The sequence below is a fragment of the Rhinopithecus roxellana genome, chromosome 6, assembly GCF_007565055.1.
Source record: "Rhinopithecus roxellana isolate Shanxi Qingling chromosome 6, ASM756505v1, whole genome shotgun sequence".
Lineage (NCBI taxonomy): Eukaryota > Metazoa > Chordata > Mammalia > Primates > Cercopithecidae > Rhinopithecus > Rhinopithecus roxellana.
In genome coordinates, this window is record NC_044554.1 from 68,590,058 (window position 1) to 68,602,158 (window position 12,101).

At 34.3% G+C, this 12,101-nt stretch overlaps 1 protein-coding gene across 5 annotated transcripts in view; it reads left to right on the forward strand.

Annotated features, from left to right (window-relative positions):
• Window positions 1–12,101, forward strand: part of POT1 (protection of telomeres 1) — a 115,612-nt gene that overhangs the window by 60,577 nt on the left and 42,934 nt on the right. For 4 of the 5 annotated variants that reach the window (XM_030932954.1, XM_010355863.2, XM_030932955.1 and 1 more), the window contains exon 7: window positions 5,619–5,749. The exons of the other annotated variant lie outside the window; for it this stretch is intronic. In XM_030932954.1, the coding sequence (XP_030788814.1) occupies window positions 5,619–5,749 (131 nt within the window). The remainder of the gene's footprint in view (window positions 1–5,618; window positions 5,750–12,101) is intronic. 5 annotated transcript variants of the gene reach the window in all.

Consider the following 12,101-nt stretch of genomic DNA (forward strand, 5'->3'; position numbering starts at 1 on the left):
TTTACGGGAACAGTCTGTATATTTAAGTAATGGTACATATGTTCAGTGCCCCTGAGTTTTGAACTAAATTGCGTAAGTGAGGATATAACCTCATTGTGAGGAAGCAGGCTGCTGTACCATATCCAAATATCCATAAAGAGGATCTCTTTCTCAGAAAGCAGAGTTCAGAAAGCTGAATTCTTTGAGTTTTCTCTCTCACTCATTTTTTTCTCCATTTTCTGTCCTTTTGTCATTCTTTTTCCTTTTGCTTTAAGTTCTAAGAGATATCATCAGTTTTTTGACACCTAAACATAATAGGAAAAACAATCATTATCTTTTACTATATGGGTCCAATACCTTTTAAAGTTTTTGAATTTTTAAGTCATTTTTCAAATATTATACAGCAGTGAGAATAAGGAGATAATAAAGTCATTAAAAATTATAAAAAGTATGTAAACATAGCAAAGTCATTTTTATTTCATAATCCCATATTTTCCTAGTTTTAAAGATACACAAATGGTTCTAGCTTATTACTGCTTTTGGTTTTTCTTCTTGCACTTGCATCATCAAAATACTTTTGAAAACTTTGTTGACTCAAAAATTTTTTTGGAGAGAGCAGCTGTTTTTGCTCCATAATTACAAAACAGTTTCTATTTTAGATTTCTAAACATCAATTCAGATGATTAAAGATGGGTCTTTCATTTTGAGCTCACCTATTCTTTCCACTACCTTTATGTATACACTTGCCTTCTACATATCCATTTACATGCCATTTTATGTAAATTTTGATATGCAAATATCATTTAAGATGAAAGAATGCCATCACAAGTCATTTTAGCAAAATGGAATGGTCCTTAGTCATGTCCCAGAATATCGTATGGTGAAATCATTTTTGTTGAATGACTTACTGGATAAGAATACCATATTTGCTCTCTGTTTTTAGAAATATTTTGTGTTTTCTCCCTATTTTTAGAAACGTATTTTCGTGCATCAATTTTTGAGCTTGAGAAACTTTAAATAGGATATCATCTGGAGATAAATAGCCTGAGATTTTACTTATGGATCAGTTTTATCATCATTGGCTAATGCGCTGCTGTTTTTGCATTTAGCTTCTGATTCATCTAATAATGGTTAAATGACTTCCTCCATCAATGTTCTTCTCACTGTGGGCACAAATTTTAAAATTCTGAATTTTTAACTATGTTTAAATAAAGCTAAAGAAGAAACTCAAAAGATGGTGTCTCTAAACTTCTTTTATATCTTGAGTATGAAAACTGAAGAATGATATAATAGTGATTATTTGATTCTTGTATCATCCTTTAGACAATTGCCTCATTTCACATTTTAAAAATTAGTCTTTTTAAGCATGCATAGAAATAATTAATGCATAGTGATGAAATATTTACTCAGATAATGAATGTCAATATATTTCAAGATAGAGGAAAAAAGATTCCGTAATGTATCTCAGATGTATAAAAGGGTACAATAGAGTCATATGGTAATTGCAAGTAAGAATGTGTTCTGTGTTTCGAAAAATAAATAAAATTTATCTTTGGTCATTGGAAGACTGCTAACAAAGAAAAAATAGCATGAAGTGTCGCTCCTTACTAATAGTAAGAAATAGTGACAAAGGAAACTTAAAACCTAAAATTGGAGGCAGTGGGTCCTCAAGGGATGAGAATATAATATATTTTTACTCTTTTTGAAAATGCTTTTTGAAGTTTTTTCATTTTTAGAGTGTTTTTTTTTTTTTTTTTTGTTCCAGGTTATTTCACCCTTCTCACAAATTCAGATTTCTCTTTTTCTACCCTCCTTTCTTTCTCGTCTCTCTTTCCCTTCCCATTCCTCTCTCTCTTTCCTCCCTTCTTTCTCCCCTTTGCTTGCTCTCTCTTTTTTTTCCCTCCCCCTCACTCCCTTCTCTCCTTTTTCTTCTTAACCCCATTTTCTTTCTGTCTCCCTTTTTTTTGTGTGTGTGTGAGACAGATCTCACTCTGTCATCCAGGCTGGAGTGCAGTGTCATTATCTCAACTCACTGCAACCTCCACTTCCCAGGAGAGCACCACCACCACCCAGCTAACTTTTGTAATTTTTAGTAGAGGTGGGGTTTTACCATGTTGGCCAGGCTGGTCTTGAACTCCTGACCTCAAATGATCTACCCACCTTGGCCTCCCAAAGTGCTAGGATTACAGTGTCTTTCATTTTTATTCTAGTGTCTGGTAATTTTCTGCTGTATTTTTGTATTTAAGAATGTAGGTATAGTTTAAGTTTCATATACCTTTCTCATTTGCTTTGTTTGTAAGTAGTTCATTTCTCTAATACTCCCTCTCCTTGAGTGGGAAACTTGATAGTGACTAATAGTACTTGTTAGGGCATGTTGATTGAAATTTTCAGCCTAGGGTGGGTGGAATGAGAACTGCCAACCAAGCTGTAGGTTCCTTAATGTGATGGTGAGGTGGAATTTATTCTAGTTGTTAGCACCAACATAAGAATAAATGAGTTACAGTTAATGACTTAATGAGTACAGCTTCCTTGGAAAAGGAAGTTAATGAGTACAGCTTCCTTGGAAAAGAACCTGTGTTCCTAGAATTTTTCAAAATGGAAAGGTTGTTAAATATAAAGATGCTGCCTGAAGTCATTTTCAGGGAAATGGAGAATAAGGATGGTTAGTCATTGAATTGAAACACTTGTTCTGTGTGTAAACTTCTAATTGATCCCCTGATTTCATCTCTACTTTTTACTCTCACGCTTAATCCCAGTGGCTCCCATCTTTACTGTAGCCACCTTGTAGTATCTTCTGGATTTTGGCCTCTTCTGTTTATTTTATCTCTTAACCACTTACTTTCCATTTTCCTGAACTACATTGTTTTTTTCCACTCTCCTTTCCTTCACTGTTTTGTGGTTTGTTCCTTTCAATCTCTATACCTTCATTACTAGGGGACTAGGAAGGACAGAAAGTCAATGCACTTTCTGAATCATGTGTATAGGCAGCATCAAATTCTATCAAACATTCGATGGAGAACCAACACCAGTTCTTCTCAGCCTCTCCCAAAAATGGAAGAGAAGGAAATATTTTCCAAACTCATTTCACGAGGCCAGCGTTACTCTGATACTGAAGACACAAAGACACAATAAAAACTAACAGCAAAAAAACTGCAGGCCAATATAGATGCAAAAATCCTCAACAGAATACTAGCAAACCAAAATCAATAGCACATTAAAGAGACTATTTGCCATGATCAAGTAGGATTTATTCCAGGTATGCAAGGGTGGTTCCACACACGCAAATCAAAATGTTTATTGGCAGAATGGAGCACAAAAATTATGTGATCATTTTAATAAATGCAGAAAAAGTTGAAATCTTTTCCTCTAAGATCTGTAACAAGACAAAGATGCCCACTCTTGCCACTTCTGTTCAATGTAGTACTATGAACCTACTAGAAGAAAACATAGGGGAAAAGCTCCATGAGATTGAGCTCACCAAAAACTCTTTGGAAAGGGCCTCCAAAGCTCAGGCAGTGAAAGCAAGAATAGACAAATGGGATTGTATCAAGCTTAAAAACTTTCTGCACAACCAACATTAACAGAGTAAAGAATGGGAGAAAATATTTGCAAACTGTGTATCTGATAATGAGTTAATATCTAAAGTATATGAGGATCTCAACTAGATGATTAGAAAACAACCCAATTTAAACATGGGCAAAGGACCTGAATAGACATTTCTTTAAAAATAACATACAAATGGCAGACAAGTATGCGAAAAGATGTTCAGCATCACTAGTCATTAAAATAAAACCACAGCAAGATATCACTTCTCACCTATTAGGATAGCTGTTATCAAAAAGAAGACTAGTATCCCAAGGGTGTGAAGAAAAGATAACCTTTGCACATTGTAGGTGGCAATGTAAATTAGCACAGGTATTGTGGAAAACATATAAATATGCTTCCAAAAATTAGAACTGCCATATGATCCCACAATCTCACTACTGGGTACAGTACTTTTCCTTTGTCCAAACGGGATATGCTCCAAGACCCCTAGCAGCTGCCCAGAACCATGGATGGTACTGAACTCTGTATACACTTTTTTTCCTAAATATATATACCTATAATAAAGTTTAACTAAGCACTTACCACTTTGTCTTAGCACTTTGGGGCCATTATTAAGTAAAATAAGGGTTGCATGATCACAAGCACTGTGATACCTCAACGGTTGATATGATAGCAAAGACAGCTACTAAGTGACTAACAGGCAGGGAGCATGGACAGTGTGGATACCCTGCATGAAGGGATGATTCATGTTGTTTATTTCTGGAATTTTCCATTAAATATTTGTAGATCATGGTTGACTGCAGGTAACTGAAACCGTGGAAGGTGACATTCCAGATAGGGAGCACTACTATGTATATCAAAAGGAAATAATCAGTATGTTGAAGAGACATCCGCACTCCCATGTTTATTGCAGGCTTATTCACATTAGGCATAGAATAAACCTAAGCGTCCATTAATGGATGAATAAAGAAAATGTGGTCTATATACACAGTGGAATACTATTTAGACATAAGAAGGAAATTCTGTCATTTACAACAACATGGATGAACCTGGAGGACATTCTTAAGTAAAATAAGCCAGGCACAGAATCTTAAAAATTGATCTCATAGAAGTAGAGAGTACAATGGTTGTAGCCAGGGACCTGTGTGGCTATGGGAAGGTTTTGGGGAGATGTTGGTCAAAGGATACAATATTTTGGTTAGCAAGAATAAGTTCAGGGGTTCTATTGTATAACATAATGACTGTAGTGAAAAATATATTGTATTCTTGAAAAATGCTAGGAAAATGGATGTAAAGTGTTCTCACTGCAAAAATAACTATGTGAGGTAATATGTGTATTTTCATTAGCTAGATTTGATGATTTCACAGTGTATGTGTACTTCAAAACCATGTATAGCACACCATAAATACATACAATCTTTATGTGTTAATTAAAAAAAAAAAAATTAAAGGCAGTTTTTAGTACCACCAGTGTTTGAAGTTACCATTTTACAGCAACCCGAATATTAAATTTTTCTGCCAGTTTAAATTTTATAAAATACCTCTCTTTTGTTATAATGTATAATTTTTTATAGGTGACTAGCAAGAATTGCCATTTTCTCTTTTGAATTTTTTGTTATGATGTATTTTTCTATGAATTGTTTATTCATTTGTATGACATATATACTGTATCATCCTGATTTTTATAAGTTCTTTATGCAGTATGGGTACAACCCTTCATATCTGCTATAAATATCTTAGCCTTTGTTTTCATTCTAAATTTAGTTATGTTTATTTTGTAAATTGCTTTTTTCTTATTTGACTATGTTTATGTTTCATGATTTGTAAACGTTGAGGCAATAAAAAAAGGTTATACTGAATGAGATTTTTATTTTTGTTTTACTAAACCTTCTAAAAGTAGTATTTATAGAACACTTCTGCAAAATAATTTTGCAGTGTGTATTGAAAGCTAAGAAAATGTCTGTTTTTTTTAACTCTTAGAAGGCTTAATTAAAAGGAAGAATAAAGTTTGGTGATTTGAAGTAAGCATATTCTTATTTTATCAAATGCTTTAAAATATTGAAAGTCAGGTAAAATATTTTTGTGTTTTCCAGATTATTGCTCAGTTGTAACAATTGTGGACCAGACAAATGTAAAATTAACTTGCCTGCTCTTTAGTGGAAACTATGAAGCCCTTCCAATAATTTATAAAAATGGAGATATTGTTCGCTTTCACAGGCTAAAGGTATAATTCATACTGTCTAGAACTTTATTTGAAGAGAACTCTGTATTGTTCACTGAAACTAGTTAGCACTAATTATGTGGTTGCTTTGTTAGAACATGACAGCAAGGTTTTCACGAGATAAGAAGTAGTGTAAATATTATCAGACTTCAAATAATTTACAGTAAGAAACATCTTCATTTGAACAAACCACTTGCCTTCGTTCCCCAGAAATGTATTACATGCCCTGATTAAGACTAGTTCCATTCTGTCTTCTATTTCTAAATATAGACTAATGCTGTAGAAGTTTTATCTGTAGAGTTTGATAAAGAACATTTGTGTTTTAATGTTTTAAAAAACAGCTTTAGGCCGGGCGCGGTGGCTCAAGCCTGTAATCCCAGCACTTTGGGAGGCCAAGACGGGTGGATCACGAGGTCAGGAGATCGAGACCATCCTGGCTAACACCGTGAAACCCCGTCTCTACTAAAAAATACAAAAAACTAGCCGGACGACGTGGCGGGCGCCTGTAGTCCCAGCTACTCGGGAGGCTGAGGCAGGAGAATGGCGTAAACTCCGGAGGCGGAGCTTGCAGTGAGCTGAGATCCGGCCACTGCACTCCAGCCTGGGCGATAGAGCGAGACTCCGTCTCAAAAAAAAAAAAAAAAACAGCTTTAGGTCAACAAGAAAAAATGTATACAAAGATTAGGAGATTATATTATTCTTTCCCGTTTCTTGTATTAATTCAAGTTCAATGAAAACATTGAGATACTAAGTATACAATCAAATTAAGTTGGTTTTCATTTATAAGAAATAAGATATGAACAGGTACTTTTAAAAGTATGCCTGTAGTTAAATAACTAAATGTAAGAAAGCCTTTAATATAAGGGTAGAGTTATTAAATAACACAATTTTTAAGAAATAAAAATTTTAGAACTTACAAATGCAAAGGATTATTATTTTCTCAAAATTATTTTCCTTATTGCTATAATATTTATTTAATTGAGCTTTTTTGTTCAATGCACTTTTGGAATTTTTCTTTGGAAATTACTGCATGATGCTTTGGACAGCTTTTAAATACTTTGTATATTTTCAGTCCCTTAGATTTTAAATATTTCAGTTTCTTCATGTTTTCCTTTGTTACATGGGTTTCCATGTAATCTCTTCATCATCTTGGTTGTCTTTTTCTTCTAAGGCTTCAGTTTAATTCTGTCCTTCATGGTCAGATGCTCATAAATGAGGACAGCGTTCAGCTGTGTTCTACTCTTAGGTACTTCTTATGACCTATTAATTCTGTTTCCTTGAGAATAGGAGGATAATAGAGAATATTTGTGTAAAGATAAAAAGAAATAGAAATATTATCATCGCTGGGCGTGGTGGCTCACGCCTGTAATCCCAGCACTTTAGGAGGTTGACACTGGCGGATCACCTGAGGTCAGGAGTTCGAGACCATCCTGACCAACGTGGAGAAACCCTGTCTAATACAAAATTAGCTGGGCGTGGTGCTACATGCTTCTAATCCCAGCTATTCAGTAGGCTGAGGCAGGAGAATCACTTGAACCCGAAGGGCGGGGGTTGTGGCAAGTCAAGATTGTGCTATTGCACTCCAGCCTGGGCAAAAAGAGCAAAACTCCGATTCAAAGAAAAAAAGAAAAAGAAAAAAGAAATATTATCATAGCCACATACATACATACTTATTTAAACGTCAAAAAATTGCTTACTTTTCAAAGTATTGTTTCCTATATACTATATTCAAAGAATGCATGCTTCCTTCATAAACATATTTAGTTGTTGCTATTGTTTATGGAAGTTACTATTTAATAGCAAATAGATAAACATTTCATCATTCACAATATAACTATACTCATATAGCTAACACTCTAGAAACTTCCCTCATATCCCCATCCAGGGAGATCATTATTGTGTCTCCTGCTACAGGAGTAAAGAGTCTCATGACCTGTAACAGCATATAGTTACCCCTTGAACAACACAGGTTTGAACTACATGGGTACACTTATATGCAGACTTTTTTCACCAAGTATTTTGGAAGAGTTTTTGGAGATTTTCAACAATTTATATACACAAACCCTTACACACCATACATGGCTCCATTCACAGTCTAGAGAAATGTGAATGAATATAAAGATGCAGTATTATCACTGTAGAAGATTAACTTTACTACTATAATAATTTAGCCACCTCTTTTGTAATATATTCATTTATGACTATAAATTTTTTAAGTACTGCCTTAGTTGTATCCAGCAGGTTTTAATTTGTCATAACTTCATTGCCATTCAGTTGAATATATAATTGAATTTTTATATTGATCATTGATTTCATCTCTGATCTATGGGTTTATAAATAATTTGTAAATAATCCATAAGTCAGAGAGGAAATCAATATGAAAATTCAAATAAATATTGAATCATCGAGTATATATTGAATTATTATTGAATATATTGAATTATATTGAACATATATTTATATATTGAATTTATATTTGAATTATATTCAAATAATCCAAATAATATATATATATTGAATTATATTCAATCCAATTCCATAGGATTATTGTTTGTTTTTTATATTTATTTAAATCATTTAATAGTTACCTTTTTTTACTATTATTTATTGTGGTCAGGAAACATACTCTGAAATGTTTAGTATTTTGAAATTTGTGAATGCTTACTTTATATTCTACCATATGGTCAATATCATTTTTTATTTCTTATCTACTTATTTTATCAGCTATTGAAAACTGTGTTTTAAAGACTACTATGATAGAGGATTTGCCTGTTTCTTTTAGCACTATCGATTTTGCTTAATAATTTAAAGCAGTGTTAATGGGGTTTAAGCCTTCTTATTTAATTTTATGTTTTATATATTTTAAGGCTGCTGTATAGATTTAAGGTTACTATATTATTTTATAAAGTTGTTTCTCTGTTTTCATGAAATGTTCATATTTAGGGCTACTAGTGCTTCCTTACACTCTTTATGTTGACAGTTTACTAGTTTTGTTTGAATAGCCCTGTTTTCTTTAGTTGAGCAAGGTCATTCTAAGTACAGACATCTGTTTTAGATATCAAAATTTATTTTTTCTTGTTTTTCTTATTGCGGTTTGAAGATCATAATTCGTAGTGAAAATATACATAAAACAGCCAGAATTTATTTTTTCTTGTTTTTCTTATTGCAATTTGAAGATCATAGTTCATAGCAAAAATATATATATAACAAGGATCAAGATCTACTCTTCTTTTTTCCAGCAAATATTTATTGTTTTTTTTTTTTTGTATAGGTTTCTATTTTAATGCAAAGAAGCAGACAATATAAAAGTAAACATATAAATCAAAGTAATTTCAAGTAGTGATAGTTGCTATAAAGAAAATAAGGCAACCGGGCGCAGTGGCTCACACCTGTAATCCCAGCACTTTGGGAGGTCTAGGCAGGAGGATCGTAAGGTCAGGAGTAAGAGACCAGCCTGGCCAGTATGGTGAAACGCTGTCTCTACTAAAAATACAAATATTAGCCGGGTGTGGTGGTGGGTGCTTGTAGTCACAGCTACTCGGGAGGCTGAGGTAGGAGAATTGCTTGAACCCGGGAGGCGGAGGTTGCAGTGAGCCGAGATCGCACCACAGCACTCCAGCCTGGCCGACAGAGTGAGACTCCATCTCAAAAATAATAAATAAATAAATAAATAAATAAATAAATAAATAAATAAATAAATAAAGGCAAAATCATGAAAGACCTTTCTAATGAGGAGACATAAGAATTGAGACCCAAATGATGATAATGAGAAGTCCTATTGAGATTTGAGGGAAAATGTTTTCCACTAGATGGCACTGTAGGTGCCAAGGCCCTCTAATAGGAATGAGCATGGTATTGGAGAAACAGAAAGAAGACTAGCATGGATCCTAGTCAGTTATGGGGGAGGTGTTACGAGATGAAATTGTAGTAGGTAAGTTATTTAGATTTTACTCTAGGTATAATGAGAAGTCATTAGAGGGTTTTAAATGTGCACATGAAATGATTGGTTAAAATTTTGAAAATCACTCAGTAACACGTGGATAACAGATGGGTTGTTGAAGAACAAGCATGAAGGCAAACATATTCTTTAGAAGACTATTTCAGTTTACAGACATGAAATGAGGATGCCTTAGACTACAGTGGTGGTGGAAATAGAAGTAGACTAATTAAGGTATATTTTGAATCTCAAGCAAAGAGGACCTGCTCATAAATGATATGTGAAAGCTACCAACACACCTGAGCTGGAAGTTGGTTCTGTTTTACTATGATAATCAGCAGAGGCAAGCTTTGGTAAACAGTATACACTAGTGAGCATGGAATTGGTGATAACAATGATGATCACAGAACCAAGAATCAATCAGACATTGGAGTATAAAAGAGAAGCAGCATAAACATCAAGTAGAATCCATTTAAAAGTGTAAAGTTAGGTAATAGATCAGTTGTAGGCAAGTATAGTTAGAATCTGCAGAGTGAACTTCTACATTATGAGAAATTAACTGGTACTTGACTAGCCCTGCTGCCACGAAGACCCACAAAACGTATGAGGCAAGTGTTTTTTAGGCATCGGACAATGGGTAACTATGATCAGAGAGTGAAGAGAAACTTTTAAAGTGAGCCCCATGATGACCACATCCCTGCCTACAGACATTTTCTCAACCACTGCACAGTAAGCTGAAGTTCAAGCTGTGGTCCTGATATAGCTAAAGTCAAAGTTCAAGGCATCTGAAAACTGGAATTTTCACAACAAGAAACCAGAGAGGAAAGAGTTATACAGAAGGGGATGTCTAAGAGTCCACCAGGGTTGGGGTGGACTTGAATACTTGGTTGAAAGCCAGGCTGCACAGGGCAGGGTAGAACTACTTAAAGATTACAAAAGCTGCTGTGTGTTTGAACTGTGGTTGAACATGAAGCAGATACTAGAGGTCTAGTAATGGGGTGCTGGAAGTCCAAGATAGGGACAAATAACCTTATTAATACCTATTTAACACCTTGGACATTCAGCTGAGGCAATACAAAGATTTCACCCCCCTAAAGTAGCTCACCTCACAAAGGACCACATCTTACAGTAAGGCCTATTATACACATGTTTTGTCAAAGCCTAAAACAAGTTCTACGGAGAAGACTTCGCAGAGAGTTTGCAGGATGAGTCCCATCAATGTAGAAGACTTTGGGAAACATCATGGGCTTTCCACAGATCACCCTAACAAAGCATAAAAACAAGCATTCATGAGTTTAAGATGACCAGACAACAACTCAGTGGCCAGCAAGAACAAAAATCAGTGTTTGTCAGAAGAAGCCAACATAATTCAGAGTCTTTACAGTATAGCATCTGTGATGTCTAGTAAAGAAAAAAGATATACTAGACATGAAAGCAAGAGTTACCCCTAGTCAAGAAAAAAGAAAGCATAGACATTCCAGACCAACTTCATGGTAGCCCAAATGTTGTCTTTATTAAACAAAATCTTTAAAGCACAGATTGTACAGACTTTCAAAGAATTAAGTGGAGGTGGGAAGATCCCTTGAGCCTGGAAGGTCGTGGCTGCAGTGAAATATTATTACACCAATGCATTCCAGCCTGAGTGACAGAACGAGACCCTTCTCAAAAATAAATAAATAAATAAATAAAATAATTTTTAAAAAGGAATTAAGCAAAAATACATTCAGTGAATTAGAGGAAGATGTTAAATGAATGTGAAAAGATAAATTTCAGCAGAGAAGATTCAGGAACTGAAAAGAACAAATGAAAAGAAAAATCTACTGATGGGCTAAGATCAGATATAAGTTAAATTGATGACAAATCATGAGAAGCTACCTAATCTGAAGAACAAGGATTAAATAAAAATTAATAGACCCTAAGGACCTATGGAACAATATCAAATGTTACATGTAATTTAGGATGCAAGAGGAGAGCGGGTGAAGGGAAATAAAATATTTATAGAAATAAGGACCAGAATTTCCCCAAATTTGAGGAAAAACAAAGACTTAAATGTACTTTATGCAGGGTATGCACAAAGAAAAGCACATCCAAACAAAAGATAGTGAAACAATTGAAAAAGAGAAAAATCTTGAAATCAACTGGAGAATAAATGAAGCATTGTCGGAGGACAATGATACCAGTCATCTTTCACTTTTTACCAGAGACAATGACACCCAGAGAACAAAGAAATAATTTGTACATGGTGATAGAAAAAAATTGGTTCACACAGAATTTTATATCCAGCAAATACATTCTTCAGGAATGAGAGTGAAATAAACATTTTATATAAAGGAAAAATGAGATAGTCCATGGCCAGCATATCTGCATAGCATTAATGCAAAAGAATGATATTCAGGCCAAAGAGGAATGCTAGCAACT